This window comes from Tasmannia lanceolata, unplaced genomic scaffold (genome assembly GCF_043159265.1).
Source record: "Tasmannia lanceolata isolate RefF3 unplaced genomic scaffold, GAP_Taslan_0.1 ptg000015l, whole genome shotgun sequence".
In the NCBI taxonomy this organism is placed as follows: Eukaryota; Viridiplantae; Streptophyta; class Magnoliopsida; order Canellales; family Winteraceae; genus Tasmannia; species Tasmannia lanceolata.
The window spans coordinates 48,718,150-48,745,810 of NW_027518692.1; the positions used below are offsets into that span (position 1 = coordinate 48,718,150).

A 27,661-nucleotide genomic window follows, 5' to 3' on the forward strand; every position below is an offset into this window, starting at 1 on the left:
TCTGAATTTTGTCTTCTGGGGACAAGTTGGTTTAGAAAACTGTTATTCACCAATTGTTTCTACTACAATGGAAAGGAAAAATTTTCCTTAAAAATATTTCTCCAATTTATTTCAAGAGGAAAATCAGCACTTCAGTTAAGACTCGTTGATATACCCATATACTATGGTAAGTGAGCCGCACATACTAATGAGGTCTGTACATAATATGGGAATTGAGGCTTCATAGAGGACCGAATGGCGAGTATCAATGTACCAATCTGTACTAATATAAGGCCATGTTTGTTTTGGATTTTGAGAACCATTGTGATTTCAGAACTGATTATTGTACTCAAATTTCGGTTTAATTTTAAGTCAAAGCACCGTCTCAAAAAAATAAAATTTAAGTCAAAGAATCAGCCTTGGACTTACAATTGGTTCTCAAAATCCAAAACAAATAGTGCCCAAGTGATTTGCTAGTGGGTCTAAGATGATGAGTCCTAATTAATTTGTAATAGGAGTCTTTTCATTGAGAATTTGACACTAGTCTTGTTGATTTTGGTATAAAACAGAAGTCCTATCGAGCGTTAAGATGTTTTAAGAAAGAAATTCCCCTTAAAGTACTATTTTAATCACTAGAGTTATTTATTGGCTTCTCTACCAGACATTCATACTGTAGATTAAAATGCCTTTTATATTAAACAAGCTCTAATGTCATATTTCTATGAATGGAATTTCTGGTCCCACGGCTACATGACTTCATCTTAAGTAGGGCCACCTAGACCCCCTCACACCATGCCATCGACCGATGTTGTGGAGTCAGCCACACCATTTCATCCCACTAATGCAAGTGCATGTGAATGTGATAAGATGCATTAAGAATATTATAGTAAAGTTAGCATATAAACCATTGACATAACAGGCCCATCTCTCATAACTGGCCCCACATAACCGTAGACAGTACCTTGGAAAAAAGAGCAGAAAACACAACAGTTATACAAACCACTGACATTACTACAAAAGCAAGAAGAAAATTTACATCTATCACATGATTAGTCGGGTATCATGTAGAACAAAATACAGTGAAAGAAATTCAATCTTTTGGAGTTTCCATCAGCCATTGGCACTCTTGAGTCCACAAGCGGCGAATTGCATGGAGGCATGAGCTGTGGGTCCCAATCACACCTCAATATTAATACAGAAATATGTTAGTGTGTTGGATCATTCCTTTAGTCTTCTGGAATTCGGAGGAATGTGTATATAAAGTTCGTCCAAAGTTGCACAATCGTGAATGGTCAGGCCATGCTCGTTAGCCAAATGCAAGAGACATATGAAACATAGATGGGTGGAGATATCCTTGGGTGCAGCTGCTTTGCAGTCATCTGGAAAAGTTCTCAAAATATGCCTGAAAGATACCGGAGCCTCATTTTCCTATGGACAACAAAGCCACCATCAGGAATTAATAATATAATGACGGAATGCCTCTTATGTCAGAATCCAAGCTACAGAAGTGGCACCGTTTAAAGATCTTTCAAAAAAATAAAACATCAGGAATTAATTACACCGGCAAAGACTAAGAGATGAGAACTCATATTAAAAATCGCACATGATGTCATGTCTAGCATCTGAGTATGGCTAAAAGCAAGCAAGCTGACTAAACAAATGGAAAGGATTGGCACTGAAATTTTGCAACAAGTGAGCAGCAGCAAATGGAGCCTCGTGTCGCAAAAACTACTCAATACTGAGGGGTCCACAATATAAATTCCATTCACTTCTGCTCGAGTCAAAGTACCCCCCATGATTTGATGTGAAACATGTGATGTCAACCATATTCCATGTTATAAAGCGTAAGAATTGAAACAAGGCGTGAAGAAGCATCATAGAGTCAACTGCCAATGCTTCAAATTTGGTGTGTAACAGATCGCACTTTCTACTGTTGGTGGCAAGAAGAGGACTGGCTTTTGGTGATTCCAAACGGGGGCAGATTTTTCATTCTCCTTTAAATAATTATGGGTGGCGCTTTAGTAATTTTATTTTCTTTATTTGCACAAAAATCAGAACATATTTTAAAAGAGCAAGACAAACTTTGGCTTACCGTCTCACTAATTTCAACAGATTCTTGTATACGATCCCAAAGCACTTCTTTCAAAGCATGAACATCAACCTGTTTAGACGCCTTGTCATATTGGACTTCAATTTTATTTACCTACAGTTTCGGAAGAAGAAACGTGCATTAGTACACACAATTTTTATTACCACCAGATAAAATACCGAAAAGAAGATGAATGGAGCATTATGGAACCTGCAAATCACAATTGTCAAATCTCAAAAGATCAAAATAATAGGCATTATAAATCATGTTTCAGGATGTTGTCTTGGATTTCAATGCGGTGCATTTCTCTTTTATATTAAAGATGCATAAGCTGTGATTATCTCTGCAAAAGATACCGACATCAAGAATAGCAACATTTATAAGAATGTTATGCTGCACATTAAGGTTTACAAGCTCATCCTTGATCAAGTCATCTGCACATCACGCTGCAAACTGACCTCTTTAAGCGTAGCATTTCTTTCAAAATACTTGGCATATTTGATTATTTATAGTCGGTTTGTGCTGATTTGAGAATGCATGTTGCTGGTTTGTTGAGTTAAAACCATGATTTTAAATTGTCCGAGATTTCGAATATCGGTTGGGACCGAAACCGAAATTTTGCAGAATCTGAAATTTCAGATTTCCCAAATTCCGGCTGAAATTGAGAAATTAATTTTTTTTTCAAAAATTCAGTATTTTTACTGAAATTTCGGCCGAAATTACCGAAATAATTATTTAATCTTACCGGATTTCGGCCGAAACTTTGGTTTTAGCTGAGCCCGAAACCGAAACCAAAATTTAAATCCATGGTTAAAACCCATCTATTACTCCTAAATTATTGGAAAGCCATCTGCGAACCTATAAGTTTCAACCAAAAATGGCATCAGAGATCAGAGCTCAAAGCTCAGATTCCTTATGCATCAACTAGTCATTCGATCGATAGGGTCTAGGGTAGACTGGGTAGTAGATTTTTGTCTGTTAGGGGATCTTTAGGTAGGAATTGTAACTCTAGTGTTATCCTAGGTCGTAGGGTTGATCTTTGGTCCTTTAAATGTGTGTTGTGTTCTTCTCTTCTTGCTTTGCTCTCTAAATATATTTCTAGACTGTAGGATTATGCATGTCAAATTATCTACTTTTAACCATAGTTGTCAGTGCGGGAGGCGAAGGCTCCCAGAGTGGGGGAAGATGGGAAGCAGCCAAGCAGGAAACAGGAAGCGATGGAGAAGCGTGGAGGGATGCGATGGGAAAACATGAAGGATCTTCAACATTTTGCCAACCTAAATCATTTGTTGTAAAAACAGTCATCCTCTGTAACCCAATCCATCATAACATCAAGGTTGTAAAGATCCAACATTTACTTAAAGGATAATCATGGTCAGTCGAAATGCCTGTGTCACACTGCCTGACTAGATGAAAAAAATTTAGAGAGCAAATTATGAGAATTTTTTACCAGACTTCTGGGATTCAATAATATTTAGACATGATAAAAGTTATAAATTTTAAAAATTAGTAAAATACCACACATCGTTTGGTAGTTCAAATTTTGACCCGGCCTTAAATGACCGAAAAAGGTCTGATTTTGTATAAGAAATGGAAAGTTGAGTTATTATCCTTCTAGAATTCGGTCTTGAAACTATTTTTATTAAATCCAATTGGGGGTATTCCCCTATTTACATGTAAATCTTAAGTAAATGGACATTACAATAGTAAAGACATACCCAGTTTCCTGTATTTATCCTGTTCTTCATTTAAGAACTAAGAAGATGCAAGAGGAAGAGAGGAACGGAATGAAATCCGAACGATTCCAAAAAGCTTGAAACACAAATCCCCGAGGACACAAAACGTGTTTCCTAGGAAGTAGGAAGCACGCTTCCCACATTTCGGAAACACGCGTCCCACTCTCCATAGGCGTTTCCAGCAGCATTGTTTTTAACCATGGCTAACAGGACCAATCTTCCACATTGGGGCCAAGGTCGAGTCCAGTTTTGAGAGACATGGCAACAAAGTCCTCAGGCTGCATTGGATCAGTATGCAAGAATGTTAGCAAAGATTAAAGACACTATGAATCGCATCATCAAACATTTTAGACTTGTGGCTCCCGAGAATGACATGACCCTAGAAATACATGCCTAGTCTATCCACCTGTGTAAGTCCCTCCCTCTCTACGACTTCTCTCCCTCTCCCTCACGGTCTACCTTACTCGGCCCACCTCTCTTCCTCCCTACATGACAAAGGTAGCTGCCACCACTCCCTTCTCCATCTCTTCTCTTCCCTAATTTCCTTCCTCTTTCTCATTCTAGATTTTCTCCCTTCTCCCCCCATCTTCCACCACATCTCTACCTATCCTTCTCCTGTCTCACATCCTTTACTCCTCCCTCATCTCTCTTATCCTCCTACTTTCTTTCTAGTCTTGTTTCTCTTTTCCTCTCATTTTCGCTCTTTCTTTCTGATGATTTAGGTGCATCCGAGTCATCTGAAGGCCAAGGGTTTCAAATAAATTATTGGACTATTCAGACCCTCAGATCAGGCAACGGATGACAGACATCGACGATGAAGCTTAAGATGATGTCAGATCACATTACCCAAGGGCCAATCATCCACAGATCATCCAAATCTCTGACAACGTTGAAATCAATAGTCCTTGTTCATTAAGGGCCCCAAATTAGTTGATTTAGTTTTCTTAGTCTTATTTGAAAATTTCCTATTGGCTCATAGTTGAATTAGGATTTTGTGTTGGCCTTCCAAATTAACTAGTTTTTAGGAAATTGTAGAGACCTTTTAGGGAAGGTTTTTGCAAGAGATTGGACACCCAAACATAAGGGTAGTTTTGTCTTTTTATTCATTCCTTGTTCTAGTAGAATAGGAAATCAAGTTCTAATAGGATTTGCCATGCAAATCTCTATAAAACCCATGGATGTAGATGAATTTGAGGATAGCTGAATTATTTTGAAATAAAATTAATTTTTAGGAATCTTTTCCTATCATCTTCATCTTTCCCTTGGATTGAATTTGCAAAATTGAAACTTTTTTCTAGTTTTCCATCTTCCTTCCCCATCACGTTTCAGTGTTTGACTAGTTTCCAACAGCAAGATCCATTGAAACCAGTGCTTTCCTGGTTTCCAAGACCTTCCCGCCATTGAAGCAGCCTTATGTGTGTCATCTTCATCCTTCAAGATCCAGCCATTCAAGCAGCTTCCCTGCTTTAAGTGTTAGCACCTTGTTCTCAAGCAATCACCCTCAAGTCTCCCAAGTTTAGCCGCAGACCTTCTAGTTCGTCGCAAGCTTCAAATCAGTTCCGTTTGGATGCATCAAAAGGTGGGAAAAGAAAAGGACACATTTTTCATGTCCTGATGTCCTTGCTAATATGGAAATAAAAGGAATCACTTCAGGTTGGCATCATTTCACACTTTACAAGCTATGCATGTCTCAAGGAAATATAATTAACTTCAGATGGGGTGTCAGAAAAATTGCTATTTTTACACTTACAAGGCACCGAGGAAATTGTTGCCTTTTCACATTACGTTGTATGAGTTAAATAGAGGTCTTGACCTATTGAATCATTGTGAGATTTCAACCACTACCAATATGTCTTTTTTACAAGCTTATTTCTTATTCTTCATTTCTTACATAATTTTCATACTACAATATCAAACTTGAAGACAAACTAATGAGTTGATAGAAGTTCCTTTCTAACAATCAACTGCCACCTGCTTTGTGATGGCTAGAAATTGAAGTGGAAGTACCATTAAAAAAAAAGACAAAAAGGAAAAAAATTAAAGTTGGAGCATTTTCTAATTATTCCATTATCACTTTTTCGAGGGACGATTCTTAATATATGTCCATCTTACTTTTAGAGGCAGTGGCAGTCTCCTCCTAGTGAGATAAGGAAGTTGAATTTGATGGTTCTAGTTTTGGTAATCCTGGGCCAGCTGAGAATGGGGGTGTTTTTAGGGAGGACTTCTCAAGGGAGGTAATTTGGCTTTCTCAGGGCCTATTGGTTTAGTAGATGCTAGTGAAGCAGAGGTAAGGGCAGTTCATCAAGGTATAATGCATTTGGGTAGAGATGATTTGGCCCAAAGGATAATAGAGGGAGATTCACTGAATGTTATAAGATGGCTCAAGGGTTCTCTTGTTCTGCCTTGGAGATTTGCTTGCTTCTTTGATGAGATAAAAGACAGGTAGGAAGGCTCCTCTATCTCCTATGTGCATGTAAGAAGATTTGCTAACAGGGTTGCCGACAAACTCACTAGGGAGGGAGTTCATTTGCAGGATCTCGAGTTTTTTTATTTTTTGCCTCCTTGATACGCCACTATTTTTCAGATTTTTATATTTCTGTTTTTATGTTGGACTTTCTATTCTTGGGGTGGACTTTCTCGATCTGCCATTTTTTAATGAAATTTGTTACCATCCAAAAAAAAATTCCTTTTACCGGCAGGAAAGTTGAAAATCAATATTTCCCTTGGTTTGAGCTGATACACCATTAAAGATATGAGTAATTTATAGGCTTGAGCCCACATCTCAGTTGAAAGGTGCTTTGTGTTGCAATCACAAGGTTGTGTTTTCAATCCAACTAATCTACCAAACAAAATAATAAATTATAAGATGAGAAAAACAAACCTGTCGAGGTTGGGAAACGAGAGTGTTAGTGTCCTCAATATCACTATGAACATTGGCATCATCAAATTGGTCGTTGGTATCAATTTCATTGTCCCATGATGTCCATGATTCATAAGCATGATTTCGGTGTCCTGATTCATCTGACAAGAGAGTAAAGAGCAAGAATTCATATATTACAACTGTAGTTTAGATACCATATTCACAAAAATACAAAGTAAATGCAAAACCATTGTAAGCATAACCAAACTAATGTTAACGAATAGAAATAAACGATGTTGATACCATAATAGATCCTTGCTTAATTTGGACAATTACCAAAACAAAGTAATAAATTCAAGAAATAAAAACTATTAAAGTAGACCCTTAGCTCCATATGTAGAGGAAACTTCTATTTTGATGATTTGGGGAGTAACAATACCAGCAGCAAATTGAGAGACAAATAAACAAAGTCATTAGCATGCTATAACAATAGTTACTTCTAAACAGAATAATGGCAAGAATGAACACTACATGCATGTGCACATAAAATCCAAAACAAACAAACACATATTCGGGCACACAAACACATGCGAACACAGAGACAAGCATGCTAGCAATATATGCATGCATATAATATATGCAATTATTTAAGTATGCCTGCATGTATGAATTTACCTGTATGCATGTACATGATTGGTCAATGTAAAATCACTGCTAGGTTAGAACAAAGATAAGCCATAAGCAATGGTAAGTAGTTATGACAAAAGGTGCAACAATGAACAAAAGTGGAAACAAGCTACTATAGGGACCCTAGCACTTGGGAACCGTGAAAATCTGAAACATGGGAACGAGCATAAATAGAATATTTGGTAAATAGGTTATTCAAATCAATTCAGACAAAAATGATGAGGGTTCTTCTCTGGTGGATAGGCAGATTTTTTCCAAGGAAAAATGAGCAGCTAGAAGTACATGTGGGTCCCACTTTTTAAATCATCCATACCATTAGCAATTAGGCAGGCCTTGCTATGGATGGCCCATGGAGCAAAATCCGCCCCCCATTGGATGATTCCAACCTTTCAATTTGTGGTCACTAAATGGACAGTGAGAAAATAAGAAAGTGACAACGTATATTCATAGAGAAAGCCCACAAAAATTAGAGGTTTCATGGCCCATTCATAGTGAGGCCTAACCGGTAAATGGCATGGATCATTGAACAAGAGTGAGTATATTGTGGTTCGAATTAAAATTTTAGTCCAATTTGTGTTGTTGGTATATGGGATCTAGGGCCTCTTTGGACACCTCAAAAATTATCTGCAAATTATCTAACAAACACATGGTTTTGAAATATGACTCAACTCAACTAAGCCCTTGTCTCAAACTAGTTGGGGTCGGCTAATGAATCCTTTAGAAAATTTTCATGAAGAAAGTGAACGGATCTACCCGGTTCAAATTGACCAAGTCTAATCCTGACACTACTTGGGTTCGTCTACATGGATCTACACTAGTTGGTTTTGAAATATGACTATTTGCAAATAATGGTTAAAATGGTTTGTAAATGATGTAATGTTCTCAACTTTTTTTCCTTGGAATTTGTGGTCAACTGGTCATCATCTTCCTTCTTTTGACAGAGAGACGAGAGAAAATATGAAGTCGTTAGAGAGAAAGAACTAACCTGGGGATTTTCTTCTGTTCTTCCCTAGGCACTACAGACAAAATAAGATTTCATCATCATACAGCAACGAGAAAGAGGTTAATAATGATAGGAGGAAAAAAAAAAAAAAAACAGAAAATGCCATCCCAACAACACGTCTTACCATAACAGTGGGAAGAAGAAACAACTTGACAAGATCCTCTGGTTGATAATGACAGTCTTCAGGAAGCGTGGTATTACAAGGAACTCGTTTTGCTGGCAGCAATAATGATTTTGGATTTCTTGGTGGGGAAAAGATATCTGGCATTTCCTTATCCAAGGATTTTGTGAAATCAATATCAATAAAAGTTTGCTTTCTGTTCTTCTGTCTTTTTGATGCAATTAGTGATTCGTTCTCTGAAAGTGGAACCTCCTCTGAACCTGGTAAGCATTTTTGTTATATTACCAAACTATATGTATCATAGCATCACATTGTACGAAACAGAAGACCGGGTTATCCTTCAAGTCTCTACCTTTAGCCTTCTGATACTTCCAATGATCGGGACCTGCCCAAGCATTTTGTTTTGAAGCAAATCCCAAACCTAAAAATAAAAAATCAGCCACTTTCTCTAATCTGTCATCCATGTTGGGTTCATCGAATGTATAGTTGTCATCCTCCTGCAAAAGTAACATGATAACCATTAGATGATGCAATCTCAAAACGCTTCAACAGGAATGGATTTAAATTTCGGTTTCGGTCCCCACCGAAACCCTTTTGTTTTTCAATTTCGGTCCTTTCGGCCTAAATTTGTACAAATTTCGGTCAAAACGACCAAATTTCGGCCGAAATTGAAACCAAAACCGAAATTGAACTGATTTCGGATTTCGGTCAAAAATTAAATCTATGTCAACAGGTAGCAAAGCAAGCACAGGCACCTCATGATGACTTGCAAAATTTGGATCGGTAAAAGTTGAGCAGTCATCAAGAACACTTTCCGGGTCCTCATCAAAGTTGCAGGGCCCACAGTCATCAAACACGTTGCTTTCCAACTCAGCTTGGCTAGTGTCGGGTGTATCATCTTGCCCCTGTGCTTTCTGGCCTACAGAGAACACATCCGATGGCCTTCGATTATCTTCATCAAACTGATTCACAATTTCCCTCAGAGTCGGTGAGATGTCATTCTTTCTGGGCATGCATTTCACCATCTGTTCAATACATTCTGTAAAGAAAGTAGATAAATATGACTGGAACAAGGTAAAGCAATTTACAATTTTTTTTTATGACATAGGGTATCCCCCCCACCCCATTTCAGGGCGGGACTAATCCCTATGGATGCACGCAATCACCCGTGAACCACGCAATCGGGTAACTCCGAGGGGACTCGAACTAGCGTCTATGGGGAGCAAACCCCCGATGCTAGCCGACGTGCCAACCCCATCCAGGTAAAAGCATTTTACAATATATGCACAAGTAGATCAGAACAATCGGTACAATAATGCAACCACACCTCTTGCAAAAGAAATATCGATCACTTCCGATGTATCATTTTGTTCTACACATGACATACTCTTCCCTGGTACTTCAAGTGAATCAAAAAGTACCCGACATCCACCATATACCCCAAGAGTATTCAAGAGAAGGCCCTTGGCTCCACCTTCATCAAACTGCGCAGAAGATTGGTGATACAGCGGATCCACAGTGAAGGCCACTAAAGCACAAAAATAAAATATCATTTGAAGTCCGTAGCATTTGAATTTAAATAAAGCATGAGAATTTCACATTCTTTGGAAAGTAAAACAGCGATATGCCATTACCATCAAACTTTTTTACATTGAGAGCCTCAAAAGATGATTCCAATGTCGACAAAGGTGACGTCTGCATATATTGAATGTTGTGAGCCAGCACCCTAACACATAATTCAGTAAATAACAAAATATATCACCTTCTTCTCAGATTCTTTCTTAGGTTGGCCATCCTCTTGTACAGTGTTGGTTTGATCACCCTCCAAGGCAGCCTCTGACATGGTAAAACCAAACATCAGGATATAGATGCACACTAACTTCCAAAGTACCAAATCTGAAACAACATGCTAAGATTTTGACCCTGGTATGGGCATCAATTTAATAAATTTATTGACGTTTTCAGTTTACTGAAAAACAGCACCCAAGACAATAGCCATGAATTGGGGAAATTCACAATTTTTTATTGAAAAATTGAATTGAATTTTAACAAATTGAAGAAAAACCCAAAAAATAGTCATGAATTGCAGAAATTCACAATTGTTTATTGATAAACTGAACAGAAGTTTAACAAGTTGAAAAAACAACACTCAAAACAATAGCCAGGAATTGGGAAAATTCACAATTGTTTATTGATAAACTAAACAGAAGTTTAACAAATTGAATATGGAAAAAAAAGAAGCTTAGGGGAAACTACTGGACAAAAATAATGCTCCTAATTCCTAATATAAATTAAAAAATCAATCCTTAAGTAACATAAATTACACAATCAACCAAGCAGAATCCTAATCTGCCGAAAGAAACAAAATGACAGTCATATATGACCCAGTAAACAATTGCATCCATTACTTGACATCAGTGTCTGACCCCTCAAGGCATAAAGAAATTTAAAAACACGGCATCCGCAGAAAGGGTGGAACGTCATTGGTTTCTAACAACATAATCATCTCAACAAACATGCATTTTACCTGTGCAATTTATGTGTGCTCTATTTTCTTGGTTTTATATTTTCTATGACATTTTTAGCTTCATACTCCTGCCATGTGTACTGCTGAACAAACGGCAGAGGCATGAACCTTTGGATTTATGTCACTGGATACCAGACGAGATACTAGGTCCAACATTTGTTATCTGTTACTTTTCTAACCAATCCGGCCAATAGAGAACCCAAAGAAGCTTAGTCTTTGAGATTTTATGCTATGAATTGATGCATTGAAAGTAGGCATCTTAATTACCACCTTTTTTTAATGGTAAACTTCAGAAAAAGATTTAATACATAGTCACAACCATGCTTAATTACCACTTTTTACACATTGTTATTCAACTGTGCATTTATGTTTATCTCCCTTTTAAGCATGATGATTACTGGGGCTTGTGTGAACTTTCATTGCATCATTCTCCAAGAGTTGGAGAGAACAGGATCTTAAGAAATAATAAATAATGTCTTTTTTGGCCCATGCCAATGGGCGCCTAGGAACTTATAATTCAACACCAATTGATCAGGGAAAATATAGAGTATTACAAAAAAGAAAAGAAACAAGTAACTGATGCCAAGACATCTAAGATTCTGAAAACTTCGTTCAACTTCAAGCTCCCCCCTAAGAGAAATTTAACTACAATAAAAAAAACAACAAGGAAAAATGTGCATGCAATAGACATCAAAAACAAACAATGCTTGCATTAAATTAAAGTATTAAACTGTTAACAAAATGACAAAGAAAATAAATGCCAAAATTATAACCACACAATTACACTGAAATGCGTATAAATCCTGACCTCCATCATCCTCACGACCTGCACGATTAATCCCACCAAGAACCTTGTATGCCTCAGAATGCCAAGAATCTACCCTCAACGAGTAGATCTTGACTCCAGCTTCCAAAGTGCAGCTTGCCTGCACCAAGAAAAAATAATTAAACAACAGCATAACTTCTGCGAGAAATTCACCCAAAATAAATAGAAGTTAATCAGAGAAAAACCTTTTGAAAATTGGTCTCCGTGTCATCTTCTGAATCGACTCTGATGATCTCACTAAGATGGTCAATGAGATTCAACTCCCACGTGTTCTTCTGGTTTATTTTCTACACCACACCAAACAGAAAACAAAAAAACTATTGAAGTATAAATGATCCAATAACACCAACTCTAAGAGCTTAATCTTTTGGAGTAATTGGTTGTTTAGTATCGGAGCTATTGCCTCACGGCAAGTCTTGTATTCAAAACCCAACAACTCCTTAATATTAAATATACACGTGTACGGACAACCCAGAAAAAAAGACGGGCCACGCGTGAGAGGAAGTGTTGAAATATAAATGATTAAATAAAAACCAACTCTAACAGCTTGAGCATTTGGACTGATTGGTTGTTTCACAAAAATCCAAGACAATGTGAAGTGATATGCAAGAAAAAAATAAAGGGGTTTGGAGAAAATGGGATTTCCCATTACTTACGTTTTCGCTGGCGAGTTTGATGCAATTCTGGAAGAGAAAAGAAATGGGTTTGGAGAAAATAGGATTTTCCATTACTAAAAGTTTTTTGGAAGGGAAAAATAAATGGGATTGTAGAAAATGGGACTTTCCATTACTTGGGTTTTTTGGAAGAGAAAACAAATGGGTCTGGAGAAAATGGGATTTTCCATTACTTAAAGTTTTCTGGAAGAGAAAACAAAAGGGGTTTGGAGTAATTAATTGCTTCACAAAAAAACCTAGACAATGTAAAACGAGAGAGAGAAGAAAAGAAAAGGGTTTAGAGAAAATGGGATTTTTACTTACGTTTTCGCTAGCGAGTTTGATGCAATTCTGGAAGAGTTCCATAATCTGATCTTTGCCGAAGAAATCATGGTTTTTGTCGGACGGAGGAGGAGCGGCAGCCGTTGATTTTCTCCGGCTTGCAGCGACTCGGGCCGCGCGAGCCTGGGCCCGTTCGAGTTGGTCGTCATTGGATCCCAAGAAGAAAGGGCTCGTTGGAGATTGAAGTCGAGAAGCCATTGGAGCTCTCTGTTTTGCTAGGGTTTGGTTATTGGGGGTTCGGCATTCGCCCATTTTTCTCTGTGTTCTTGTTCTTTATGGAGAAGAAACAGAAATGAGTACGAGAAGGGGGTTAGGGTTTTAGTTTGTTACGGGATGAGGGAAATTTGGTTTTTGTTTTTCCTGCTGGAAGAAGGGTTGTGGTCGATTGGATTTCGATTTCTCACTTTCCCTCTTTTCTCATTTGAACGGGAAAACCCCGCTCTCTGTCCTCGCTCAAGTCCATGTGATTTCGAATAAATTACTGAAATGCCTCACAGCTGAACTAATTAGATCTTTAACAAGGTAGGACCAACCTATACTTATTCTCACGACCAATACTTTATCTTCACCTACAAGGTGCAACTTAAGTCCATTTTTGAGAATTCGGGTTGACCTTTTATAATAAATCCAGGTCGGGTTCTTCAAGAAAAAAAAGCTTGACTCAACCCGATCCAAGTTGCACCCTTATTGAACACGCCCGACAAAGAATGGTTTAGATATTTGAAGAAGGTGGATGGCGTAAAACAAAAAACACTTTGCCTTACTTTGTTTGTTGCAACCCAACGTAGATAGTCCTTGCCCCAAAAATTATGTCCCCAAGGCTGATACTAACTCTTCAATCTGTAGAGATTTATATATGGTGTTGTTCTATCAAATCAAATGATTAGGATCAGTAACTCTTCAATCTGTAGAGATTTATATATGGTGTCGTTCTATCAAATCAGATGGTTAGAATCATATGATGGAGACGATTTTTGGGGCACAAGTGCACAACATATTTACGTTGAGGCTCTAACATATGAATACTTATGATTTTCGAAGAAAGTGGCCCCACTGAATTTTCTAAAATACGTTATATTATGTATGTCTGTAAATATGTACCATATATTAGGTGAACACCAGCGTCTGTATTGTGTCTGTTCTTAGGTGAGCAGATATATTTTGAAAAAAGGAATTGCTAGCGTCTATCGCATAAGGCATTTCGCGGATGGCCTGGGATCATAGAGTGGCTCAAGATCCATAGAAGTTTCCATAACAGGTGATCCCAGTGTAGATTGGACGATTGGGATCATCTTATGGAGATGATTTAGGGCATTCATGACAAGCATTTTTTTTTTTTTTTTTTTTTTTAAATTCCAAATTTCAGACCCCCAGGACTCCACGACTGGCTGGGAATAATTGGGATTATTCAGCTTCCTAAAACTACACTGAAGAATGCTAAACTGAAGGGCGCCCTAGAAAAAGCTAACCACAGGCCCACAAGCCCTCCTTGCCTTTTATTATTCATTTACTATTATACTTTTCACTTTTTCAGTGCCAATATAACTATTTCGGAGTCGGTGTCACAATCCAACACCGTGGAAGATGGACCAAAATCCCAAAAAAAACCACCAATCCAACGGCCCCAATTAAGGGGAATGCAGGGCCCACCCAGTATCGGAGATAGATTTATACTAGAAATTTGGCGAAGCGGTTGAAAAGAGGCCGTATCTAATACACAGGACCCAAATGAAATTACGTATTTCGCCGCCATTAAAACAGGAAAAGAAGAAAAAATAAAACTCAGCTCTCTCCTCATACTACTACTTGTCGGTGAAGATGAGGATGATGTGAGCGATGAGACTTTTCACTCTTATCAATTCTTCCCCCAAACACTGACTAACACTTATCTCCCATATATATATATATATATATATTTTTTCTTCTCTATTCCTTAGACTCCCCTTATTCAAAGATCTCCATTTGATTTAGGGGAGAGAGAGAGAGAGAGAGAGAGAGAGATGGCTGGTTCGGAGAATAGTTGTAATCCGAGGATATTGAAGGGGGTGGTGATTTTGTTAGCTTTGTGTTTGGGTGGATACATCGTGGGCCCTCCTCTTTACTGGCACTTGGCCGAGGGTTTGGCCTCCGCTTCCTCCTCCTCTTCCTGCCCTCCTTGTTTGTGTGACTGTGCTTCTCAACCTCTCCTCTCTATTCCCTCAGGTAATTCACTCACAATTCATTTTCATCTTCGCATTTGAATCAGATCTGTTTTTTTTTGTGCCCTAAATCACTTTTAGATCTGTAATCCCATTCAGCATCGATTGGTGATCTAAAATTACAATTGGATTAATTGGAATCTAATTGTAAAGGAATGATTTCTATTTTTAGGTATTCTGTCGTGTTCAATTTTAAGTAGGGAATGTGATGTGATGGCAAAAGAAATTCATTTCACATTTAAGACTTGAAGCAAATTAATAGTTTTTGGCCTTGATGAAAACCTGAGACAACATTGGGAACCAGATTTGTTTTGGTGATCTAAAATTACATTTTGTTGTATTCTTGGATTGATTGGAATCTAATTGTAACTGAATGATTTCTATTTTGAGGTTGTTTGCTGCGTTCAATTTAAGTAGGGAATGGGATGTGATAGAGAAAGAGAAAGAAAATCATTTCACATCTAAGACTTGAAACAAATTTTTTTTTTTTTTGTGGCTTTGATGAAAGCCTGAGACAGCATGTGGGAACCAGATTTGATGTCTACTCTTTTCATTTGATCACCGCAGAAACAAAAATTGAAGGATCGCAAGATCCATCCAAACCAACCTCCGCAAATCCACTGTGAATTTGCTGTTTTCCCAAGAATTTGCATGAATCTGAAATGCCCTATGGATAAAATCGAAAGATCAAAATACTTTATTGGAACTAAGATTTCTGATGTGAATCTGCTGATTTTGTCTCTTCACTGGGTAGCTTAAGTCATCTTTTGACCTTGCTGAGTTGCTGTGTCTGCGTGTCTTGATGACAACCATACTTTTTTTTTATGACATGGGTATCCTGACCCCAATTTTTAGGGCAGCTGGGCTGGACTATTCCCTACGGATGCACTCAATCACCCGTAATGATGATAACCATACAGAAATAAGCATTAAGCATTAGTTATTGATGATAACCATACTTAATGCTTAATTCTGTTGCTGGATAGGTATAGTCAGGATAGAAGTCCATGCGTTCTTGGATCATTAACAATGGTTTCATACTTCCAAATATTTATGGAGACTAGATGCTTTGTGTGTCTTGAACTAAAGAGGGAAGGTTACTTCAGCCCATCTCAAATTTAGGAAAGACTTTGAAACCTTTGGCTTGGGTAGTGACAATTTCAAGCTTTGTGGTAATCCAATAGTCTAGGTCCCTAAACATGACAAATGTTTAAATTGGAGATCTTGAATGGATATTTAATTATGTGAGCAGAGATTGAAAGAATTTCATACTTTAGTATCCAGGTTAAGACTACCGAGGTTAACCGCCACTGTTAAGTTTTTTTTCTTGTGAGATTACGGGCTCCACAGTCTAGACACTGATTTCGAGGGGAATGATGGCGATGAACCACAAAAGTATATTGCAATGAGCCCTGCATGCATTTTTTGAGAAAGAGAAGGTTAGACCAACATTCATTTATTGCTTTAATGTGCATGGGTGCAATAGATTTGACATTTTTTTTTCAAATTATTTAATGGTGATAGTGATAGTTACTCTTTTAATTATTTTCTCGTATTATGGAACACACATTACTGATCAATTGGAAATGAGTGGTTGGAGAAATGCCAGTCTTTCAAGAAACAGAAACGCTAGTCTTTTCTGTCACACCAAGCTTTAGACTGTGTTCAGGTGTATAATTTTGGAGGTCTCAGAATGAGCTATGTTTCCACTGTGGTTCTCAGATGCGATTATTTACCCTAGAATGGAGCAGTGTCCTCCAAAATTTCATCCTAACGGACGAAGTAAGTGTGGTTTGATGCTCATATGGGATGCTGAAATTGAATTTTGACGGTATTATAAAACAAAACCTTGGTAAAAAAAGTCTCAGCAACAAGTTTTCTAACACTGAGAGCATTGTATTTGTGATTGTGCTAGATCAGTTGGGAACGCTGATGCCATTGAAGTTGAAATAATGGCATTGTGAACTAAGATCACTCTCCTTGCTTTGGTTATCAAGATAGTTTTGTAGTTCTGAGAGAATTCAAAAACGCCATATTTGGCTGAACAAGGATACTTTCTTTATTTGGAATCCATATTCCCAGAGACCTGACACTTCCTCTCCCCATTCACAGTGGGAAGATCTCTTACATATATTGGGAATCTGACATTTTAGAGGGTTGTTGCTCTATGGAATCATGGCTACTTATGCCAGAGATATATCCCTTTATCCGGTTCAATTCTCACTTGATATTTTGTTGCTTTGTTAATAATTTTTTTTTTTCTTGTTTAGTGATGAAAGAGTTATGGGAACCTCCTGATATGGATCCGAGTATTTCATATTATTGAAATTTAGTGAAATATTTACCATTCTCATTAATAAAAAAAACTATCTTTTTGAAAGGTAATAAGAAAAACTATATATCTCACTCAAACCTTATTATGCTATTTCTTATCACTTTAACACTTCTGTTCTGGCATTCACCCCCATAGTTATCTATTATGTTTCATCTGTCTTAAATGGGCGAAACGCCCCACAACTGTAGTTTCTGATAGAACAAAGGTGGATGAAACGTACCAGTAGTTTCTGATACTAGTTTTTTTGGATTTATGTGATGAGATGTTCTGTGAGAGATTTGAACAATTCAATCTTCAATTTTATTGGTAATATTAATAGTTAAAACTTTTCATTTTTGTATATTTTTTTGATGTATTACAATAAATTTGATGTTTTAAGTAATAAAATGTGTCTTTTTGTTAAATTTGGTTTATATAATGATGTATTATATTTTCTAATATTTTTTTGTTTGAATTTTTAACTATTTAAAAGATCTGTGTTCGTATTGTCTTTTCCAAAACGGAACAATAAAACGGATGAAACACCGATACGTTCCATTACTGACCAAAATGAAATGCCGAACAAAATGGTATTCATAACCATTGTTTTAAATTTCGGTTTTGGTACCGGTTTCAGACCCCACTGAAATTTCGCTAAAAGAACATTTTATTCATTATCAAAATCCCTGAATTTTCGTTCGAAATTTCGGGATAATTATAAAATAATTAAAATAATGACACGTTTATGTGCCATTTCGATTTCAATCTTCCCCGAAACCTGAAATTTCGGATTTCGGTCGAAATTTAAAACCATGTTCATAACTATGGTCACCTCTAATGTACCAAAAAAGACATACATGCTTGATAGAAAGGTTGTAAGTTAGAAACTTAGAAGCAAGAACCTTCTCTCGGGATGCCGCTCCCACCTCGGAACCTCGATTCGGCGCTCCTTAGGAAGGAGCTTTCAGGTAGGGGTGCGCATTATTCGGTTAAAACCGAAATAACCGACCGAACCGAATTTGGTCGATTATTTCGGTTCGGTTCCAAGGTGTTTCAGTTCGGTTATGGTTGCCTTTTGTATCATATTTCGGTGTTCGGGTTTGGTTTCGATTTTGGGCAAAAATATTTCGGTTTGATCGAATAACCGAAAGTATTTTCGGACTCATGAGTGAAATATTGTGTAAGCTCTCTATTGTCAGTTCTGCTAGAGATTTTGAAAAGATAGCCGAAAATAAAGTACCCATTTTTAATTAAAAAAACCTATTGTCATGCCTACCAACTGTCACCACCAACTTCTCCTTTGACTAGAAAACTCTAGAAAGCGACAAATTCTCTGCAGCCAAGGTTCTTAGCTCTCTTCTATGTGGGCCCCATCACAATCATGACTCCCTTCAAATACCCATAATACCCACAACTATCTTAAGCCTTTATACATAGATAAAAACCTAGTTTCGTCATTAACAAAAAGCTATTTTTGGGAATCTGTTCTCATCATGACTCCCTTCAAATACCCATAATACCCCCAACTATCTTAAGCCTTTATACATACATAAAAACCTAGTTTCGTCGTTAAAAAAAAGCTATTTTTTGGAATATGTTCTCCCTAAGTCTATATGTTGGATTTGCATATCGTGGCAAGGTGCTCATAGAGTTTTGAAGAAAACAGAGAGATATTGATTCATATTGCCGAAATGACAAGAATCGGCATTTTTTTCCAGCGATCGATGCCGGAGCTGATGGAAAAATGCTTTCCTTGGCCTTCTCCATCTCAAGAACTTCACATTTTTGCTGTTGATGATGGTGTTATCGATCTAAAGGCGATCCAACGGTTGTTGAAGATCTCTACATATAAAGCTGCCTTTTTTTTCTAATATTTAAATTGTTAAAATGAATTAGAACAGATCTGACTGTTGGTTTATTATAGTGGGATTAGATGGAGAGAAAGGTTCCCTCGGATTTGACGAAACCGAACTGAAACCGAAAAACCGAAATCTGATGATTTTCAATGAATTCGGTTCGGTTCGGTTGCACCCATAATCGGTTTCGGTTTCGGTTCCAAAATTGGGGTAACCGAAATTGGTTCAGTTCCAACTATTCGGTCAGTTCGGTTCGGTTTAAACCGAATGACCACCCCTACTTTCAGGGAGCGCGACCCAAAGAGACGGGAACCGCTCTAATGACGCTCCCTGCATGCTTCTATTACTCTATAAGTCCCACCACCATCAACTTCTTTACATCAAACTCCTCCAACTCTTCAAAGTACTTCATTGGAACAAGCACAAAGGCTTGTGCATCTTCAGAAGGCACGAGGAACGAGTGCACACGAATGAAGATGGTTAGAAACTAGCTTTAAGACGTACGCAAAATTTGAAAGATACATATGAAAATGGTTAGAAACTATTATTTTTTTATGTACTTGAATTTTAAAAGATATATAAAGAAAATATTACATACACGATCCCATGGCGCGCCCAAACTTAGACTCTTCTAGACCCCACGCTTCCCCGCCCCCTCCCCCGCTTCGTGCTTTTAAGGTTAGAAATCCTCTTGCACACCATATATTAAGGGAATACAACATTTTGCACAACAGATCTAAAAAATTTAAACGATATTAAATATTGGCCATATACACATAAGCTCGCATGCCAACCGTCAAGCCCCGACCCTACTGTGTAAATTTTTTCCGGTTCTGGGGTTCTCCCACGCTCCTTGTTTTTTTTTTCCCAACAGCACTACCGTGCACGACCCACTCTGCAGGGACCCACCCGTTGGAGATGCTGAAAACCCGTCTACACAGGGAGAGGGAGAATCCATATAGCCCATAAATCTTTTCTCCCTTTCCTATGTGGGTTCTTACAATCTACCTCTCTTGGGATCCAACGTCCTCGCTGGCACCCCCCTTGGGGCCCAGCGTCCTCACTGGCACCCTCGTTGGGGCCCAACATCCTCGCTGGTGCATCGTACCGCTGGAGGTCCGGCTCTGATACCATTGTGTCACGCCCCAACCCCATTGTGTAAATATTGTCTGGTTCTGGGTTTTCCCACCCTCCCCAGTTTTGTTTTCAGCACTATCGTGTGCGACCCACTCCACAAGACCCACCCCTTGGAGGTGCTGTAAACGCGTCTACGCAGGGAAAGGGAGAATCCACATATATGCCCATAAATCTTTTCTCCCTTTCCGATGTGGGATCTTACACCAGCTGTAATTCGAATTCCAGTACAATATTACATTTTGATTAATGATGTCATGCGGTCGATTGTACAAGCAACATTTTCAAAGGTAAACCGTACCTACAGTTGCTGTTGTTTATTAACAATGATCCATACTTCGGAAATTGTTCTTTTCATTTTAGCTGTATTCCCACAAGTGCTAACAATTTAGCTGACTGTTTGGCTAAATTGAGTGTTATACTGTAATGTGAGGGGCAGTCTCTGCCCCCCTCCCCTTCCTCTTTGTACCTAACTCAATATTAATAAAATTCTTCGTTATCTCTTATAAAAAAAAGGTCAATACATGCCATAATCTTCCCTTCAGCTAGCTACCTTGTATATGAGCTTTGAAATACTGATAAGAAATCCTACACTATGAGACTGTAAACTGGAAAAAGTGCTTCAATACAAAGTAAATAGTTGTGATAGCAATCATCAAGCTTGGTTTAGTACCTACGCTGAGCAAGAGAAAAAAAATGATCACAGTAGTTGGAATCATCTAGAATATTTTTTTTGGAAGCACTCATATGGTACGTCTATTGGAAAGTGAGGAGTGAACTAGTTGATGCGGGTCTCATGGGTATTATTAGTGTCTTTAGGATAGCAGAAGGATGCTTTGAAAGCTTTATCCGGCCTGTTAGGTCTCCAGCATTTCAATAAAGCGGAATTGCTCACTCTTGTTTGTGGCCTTTGCATATTCTTTAGGGACTTAGGGGGCAAGCATGGGTTTCGGGGACCCTTCCGATGTGATTCCGTGGTTTCTTCACTCCAGCTCAAGGCCATGGAGACCGCCTCCCGTCATGAATTCATGATGCATGAGCATCAATTATCTATGTGTAGAGTCAAATAAAGAAGGAAGAGAAATGGAGAAGTCACAAAGGCCATTTGCTCTTTTTAGTAATGATTCTACAAGGATTATGTGATGTGATGCAACGTAATCGATGATGCTGCTAAACCAATGAGTTGTTTTGTTCTTGTGTTTTCAAATTAAATTATTTTATTATTTTTGTGATTTTCATGTTGATTTCTGCTGGATTCTCGCGTAAGTTTTTGAGCGGGAAAAATTAATAGGAAATAGAAATTTATTGGGAGATGAAGATTTGATGCTGGATTTTCCGTGCATAAAGTTCTTACAAGAGCAAGTTTTTATCCCTTTGAAAAAAAAAGAACTTCAAGTAAATTTAAACATAAAGTTGAATAAAGCCCAACGAGATGAAGTGATGCAATATGTGGGTCGAATGGAACAAATAATTGAAGATAGGGAAAGAAATCATACTGATTGAAAAAGGAAGAAAGCCAACTGTAGTCTAATGGGGCTTGAAAGCATACCAAACGAGGATACAAATCTACTGAATGGAGGTGATGGGTCTATTATTCCAAGTTCATCCAGAGATTCAATATAGCTTGTGTTCATAGGAATAGAATAAATTTGAAAATTTGAATTATATGGTGGAAGATGAAGTGGATGAACTGGAAGTGTATGAAGAGTCTTCTGAGGATGATTACTCCAACAAAAGCAATGCTTCCTAGGAGATTGTGACATGTTGGGGCGTGAGGACGAAGTTGAATAAATTGGTGATGAATGTGTATAGAAAACGAGACCTACATGGATGGAGCGAGGACTATCAAGTCCATGTTTCCCAATTATGCTACAAAGAATGTCTACTGACTGACCGAGGAATGAGCTTGAAACAATTCATGGATGAAGGATTCCAAAAATGGAAAATGGGAGGCATGTGAAATTCAACACATCTGTTTATTCTATGTACTTTAATCCGCTGGAAAGGATTTCTGCAATTTTTCTTGACAGATGAAGGTAGTGTCAGTACTAATTTGAGGTTGAATTTCCTCCAATAGAGAGGGTTTTATTCAAGCGCATCAATCATCCACATGCAGAGTCAAAGAAAAATGAAAGAAAAGAAAGGGAGAAGATATAAATGCCATTTGATTTTTTTTAATGATAGCGATTCTGCACGGCGCATGTGATGTATGTTACATAGTCCATGGTGAAATGCTACCAAATAAGTTAGTTATTTTGTTTTTGGGTTGTGCTGAAATTTTTGACTTCGTATGGATTTTCTGCTGAATTTTGAGTTACTGAAATTTGGAAGGAAAAGGGAAAATTAGCTGGGAGTTGAAGATATATTACTGGAAACAATATTTTCCAAGTATCACATATTGACGAATTCAGGTTTATGTAGAGGGTCTGATATCACGTCTTCATACATTTTGAGAAATGCAACTAGGCTGGTTGATCTTTCAGCATAAAAGAGTGTATATGGATTAATAGAGATGATTTTATCTCGGGGCAAACTCTTCCCCTTCCATATTGTTTATATTTTCTTCTAAATAAAGTCTTCTGTGGCTAATCGTAACGTTATTTGAAGTCATTTGAGCCATTAAGCTTTCTCTGTTTTGTAGTTACTAAACTAATATTCCCTTCACCTATAGTTTTATCGAATATTTTATCAATGATGTATATAATTGGTTCTGTTGAGGATCAGAACTGTGTCACAGTTTGTTAATCAGAAAAATCCCATTTAGATTAAAAATGGCTCCAAGATTTGTTAGGATACGTGCACTCCCAGAAGTCGTAATCTGAGCCGGAATAAAATGATCACAGGAGTCACAATCAGGTAGAATCTCCTTTCAGAAACACTCTTGAGACAGGTCTATTCACTGATTATTAAGCAGTTGTGGCTATCAAAAAGCAAAGCTTTGATCTATGATTTCTGTTGGGCTAGATGCGGGCCGTACGGCAGCAGGATACAGCTTCACATTCCTGATTTTTCTTAGTTAAATATCTTAAACTTAATTGAATAATTAAGGTTTTTTTTTTACATTACAACAATTATTGAGGAATTGTCGATATGTAAGATCATAATTATTGATACGGGTCTTGTCCACATAAAAAGGGAATCTTTTGTTACCATAGAACCAGAAGTGATGCGGATTATTCAAGAATCGAAGTAGTTTGCTCCCAGCAATATAGCCATCCCTACCCTCTCAAGTCAATCCCACGAGCCTCTTATCCATTCCCATTCGATCACGGCGGGGGAGCAAGTAAAAATAGAAAAACTCTTGTTGTCTATAAATTTTTTTTTCCTGTTAGAAAGCGGTCTTCAATCAGTATAATCAATTACAATACTGCTATCACAGCTCGTAAATAAGGTGGTCCCACGTACATAAAACTTGCTCCAAAATTTGCTGACTAAGACTCCTAAATACGTATCTTTTATCCAAGATGGCATTTTCATAAAATTTAAAAAAAAAAAAAACAATCATTATACAAACTACGAAGTTTGCCATTGCTCATTTATACCTTGTGCCTTGCATCTTCTTTTTTTGAATGGCACCTTCTGCTTTGCATCATGTCATCTTATACTTTTGTTTGGGCCAGGGACTTATTTGGCTTGCAAATTTAGATTAGGAACATATATAGTCATGCATTTGGTAGCATATTTGGTCCTACATAAGGTGCTCACAAATTATTCATATATTTGTAGATTTTTGCACAATAGTGTACTTGCCAAAATAAATAATATTATGGACTTGTTAGCTCTTAATTGCACAATAGTGTACTTGCGAAAATAAATAATATTATGGAGTAGTTAGCTCTTTATTCAAACAAACTTTTCTTAATATTATTAAATTTCTTGTAAATCTCCTTAGGGGGACACATTTTTATGTTGTGCATCTGATTTCTCAAATACACATGTCAATTCTTGTATCTGATTTCTCAAGTACACATGTCAATACTTGGTTATTGCATTCAACGCATATGCAGAATGACATTTGTTGGTCAAGAAACAATTTTGTAATGCTTTCTTTTTCTTTATTTTTTTCTTGAGATCCAATCTGGTTATCACCTGCTTATTTTTATATCATTGTCTTCCTTTTCTGCAGGCTTAAGCAATGCTTCATTTGAAGGTCAGTTTTCCTTTTCCAAATTTCATACGTAGATGTAGTGGTTATATTTGTTATTTGATATATAATACCATAGTACTGTCAATATTTGAAGTTCAGGCACCGATGTATACGTTAAAACAAAAGTTAGATTTGTTATCAGTATTGCATATCAGTTTTATCGCTCAAAAAGGAAAAAAAAGGTATTTCATAGTGTTGAACACAAAATTTTATCAAAGAAAAGGGGTAAAAGTAAAATGCCTTCATAAAAAGAAAAGTGTTTACACATTATGCCTATTCCTAAATTCAAGAAAAAAAGTAAGGCAGGGAAGAGTAAACTAAAAATGCTTTAGTCAAAAGAGCAAAGAAGATACTGACAACTAATAAAAATAGCTTTTCCCAATGGTTGTGAGGAACCTTTAATAGATCCTATACAGATGTTACTACTCACTGCATAGAAACTCCGTCCAAGTTTAGAAGAAGCACCATTGAAAAGCTGACTACAGACAGCTCCATGTGAAACAATTTTAGTTTCCCTTCCAAAGGATTCTGCAATTTCCAAAGGGCTCGGTTTATTTTGGCATTAAATTCTTTTAAAAGAATATCATCGTGAAATGACACCTGGATACGCATGGGGTTGGTTGGAAAGTAAGGATATCATGATTGGCTGGTTGGTTAGGGCTCTTTCCTGCATGATAAGCTTGATGCTTCCCACATGATAGATAACCACCCACCACGGGTCCTTTTGCATGACTTTCATGGCCACAACCCTTCCAACCATTGCCCACCTATGGATACTTCATAATATAAAAAAAAAACCCCTCCAATTCCCAGTCAAAACCAGACCCCGAGCCACTTGCTATCGCCAGGGGCGATGGCACTTGACAGGAAAGGGGGACAATTGCCCCCCTTAATTTTTTGGAAAAAAAAATATACCTTTATTTTTTAATATTATTTTATACTTACCTCCTTTTTAAAAAAATATGCCCCGCTTTACAATCACCCCTAAGATAGAAAATAAGTTTAAAATTTTAATTTTACCATTTTTATATCCCTTCCTTGTGCAAAATTTACTCTAATTTTTGCCCCCCTTGTGCAAAATTTCTGGCATCGCCCCTGGCTATCGCACCTGTCGCAAAAACCAAAATTAATGTTCAACTTGCGGTCGCAGATACTACCTGTGGTCTGCAACAACATATAAGTACCTGGCATGTTATGTCGCAGAATTGATATCGTAATTCGGATCCATGGGTTATAGTGTGGTCCATCATTTGATGTATATAGCAATTGAAATGGCTGTCACCTAACCATACACATCTTTTTGTAATTACAAGACTTTTCTCTCATACTGGCTTATGGGTAATTCATTCTGTGATGATTCCTGAATGGGAAATGATATCAGCACAACCATATTTTGATATTTTCACAAACCATCTTGTCTTTGAGTATTTAAAGAGCTGTCAAAAAGGTTATTACATTTCCCAAAAAGCTCTCACAAGCCAATTAAGGAAGAAAAGACAGCTGAGTTTGTGCAAATATCAAAATATGGTTTTGCTGATAGCATTTCCCATCCTAAATTTGCTTCTAAAATGCAGAGATGTTATCAATTCCTTGACTATCATATCTATGATGTTCTGTGCAGACTGCGGGAAACATGACGAACAGGTGAATGAAGAGATGGAGAGGAATTTTACCGATCTCCTATCGGAGGAACTCAAGTTACGGGAAGCCGAGTCTTTGGAGAATCAACGACACGCTGACATGGCATTGCTGGAGGCCAAGAAGATGGCATCTCAGTATCAAAAAGAGGCAGATAAGTGCAATTCAGGAATGGAGACTTGCGAAGAGGCAAGAGAAAAGGCCGAAGCTGCATTGTTAGCCCAGAAGAGGCTGTCTACAATGTGGGAGATGAGGGCTCGACAACGAGGATGGAAAGAAAAGTCTCAATCTTGAGAAAAGTCTCAATCTTGTGAGAGGGTCACCCTCCATGCAATATATAGTTGCAAAAATGGCGTTTTTAATTCAGCACCATGCATTCTATACATAATTTAAGAGAGCAGGGTGGGATCACACCCTCGAAGAGGGCGTAGTCGGACTTTTGAGGAAGAGGTAGTTGACATGTAGTTATGTGCGTGTTGATCGTAGTTACGTTTGTTGAGTTGCTATGACCGTTGGATTCCTGGTCTGATTCATTTGTTAATCTGTCTGGAAATTTTAATACAGTTTGTTCTTAGATAGGAGCTTCAGTTTCTCCATTTTCTTCCCTGTTTCATTTTGTGGAGAGTAGAATTCCATGTGATTCAATGAAGTGCATTATGGTTCGCAAATTATCAATAGAACTATACAAGGCAGAGTGTAGTATTTTCTGGGAAATGTATCTGTCCATTCTTGTTTTGAAAGACTTTTCTATTTGGATGAGTATTGCTTTTCTAGGAACTGTAACAACGTTTACCAGCTAATTAGGAAAGCGGAGATAGGAGGAGTGGCATTATTAGAACAAGGGAGTGCCAATATCATTTAGCTATTTCCTTGCCATTTGAGATCAACTAACAAGAGTGGCAGAACGAGTACTGTCCAATGCACACGTAGCATATGCACTTGGTGATTGGGACCGTTGATCTGGTGGGCCATCTCTAGGTCTAATGATGAACGTCGATCTCTTTCCCAAGATTGATGCATACCAAAAATTACGGTGTCTTTTTCATCATGCTTTATCAAAGGCCGAGAATCATGTGATGAGATCAAGGGTTCGGTATCAGAAACTGAGAAATGATGTGGGCCCATCACAATGGGGTGGTGAGAGGTGTGGGGCCCAACATTGATTGTTGAGAACATCCCAACCGTAAGATTGATGACACCAAAAAAAAGCGATATGGTAAGTACAGATCCAGTTCCTTGGAAACATAGTATGTGGGCCCCATCAATGTCCTTGGGAAAAACTCTCTCTTTCTTGTGGTGGGACACTACCTCTCTATCTCCAGCCGTCCATTTATATGTCTATGCTGGGCAGACTATTTGAGTTATGAGCTATCAATAGGACGCCCACCAGTGAATGGTTTTCATCTTTTTAATTTTCAGTGGGCCACCATAAAATAACAACTCGGCTAGGGAAGTGCCTCTCGACTCAACGGTGAGTTGAGGTGCAATCCGAACCCAAAAATAATGTAATTAAGCAAACTAGACCTGGCAAACGGGTGGGCCAGGCCGGGT

At 37.8% G+C, this 27,661-nt stretch overlaps 2 protein-coding genes across 2 annotated transcripts; one reads left to right on the forward strand and one right to left on the reverse strand.

Annotated features, from left to right (window-relative positions):
- Positions 1-851: 851 nt before the first annotated feature.
- On the reverse strand, positions 852-13,304 carry EMB2795 (condensin complex subunit). The gene is made up of 13 exons (XM_077354214.1): positions 12,806-13,304; positions 12,014-12,115; positions 11,811-11,928; positions 10,238-10,311; positions 10,110-10,170; positions 9,803-10,003; positions 9,231-9,514; positions 8,828-8,972; positions 8,479-8,735; positions 8,337-8,367; positions 6,686-6,825; positions 2,072-2,182; positions 852-1,407 (listed from the first exon to the last, which is right to left on the reverse strand). Exons 1-13 carry the CDS (start codon positions 13,073-13,075, stop codon positions 1,198-1,200), a joined length of 2,004 nt encoding a protein of 667 aa, XP_077210329.1. The 5' UTR covers positions 13,076-13,304; the 3' UTR covers positions 852-1,197.
- Positions 13,305-14,533: 1,229 nt separating this feature from the next.
- Positions 14,534-26,706, forward strand: LOC143891896 (uncharacterized). Its single transcript, XM_077396395.1, has 3 exons — positions 14,534-15,025; positions 24,452-24,475; positions 26,094-26,706. Exons 1-3 carry the CDS (start codon positions 14,824-14,826, stop codon positions 26,402-26,404), a joined length of 537 nt encoding a protein of 178 aa, XP_077252510.1. The 5' UTR covers positions 14,534-14,823; the 3' UTR covers positions 26,405-26,706.
- Positions 26,707-27,661: the final 955 nt, after the last annotated feature.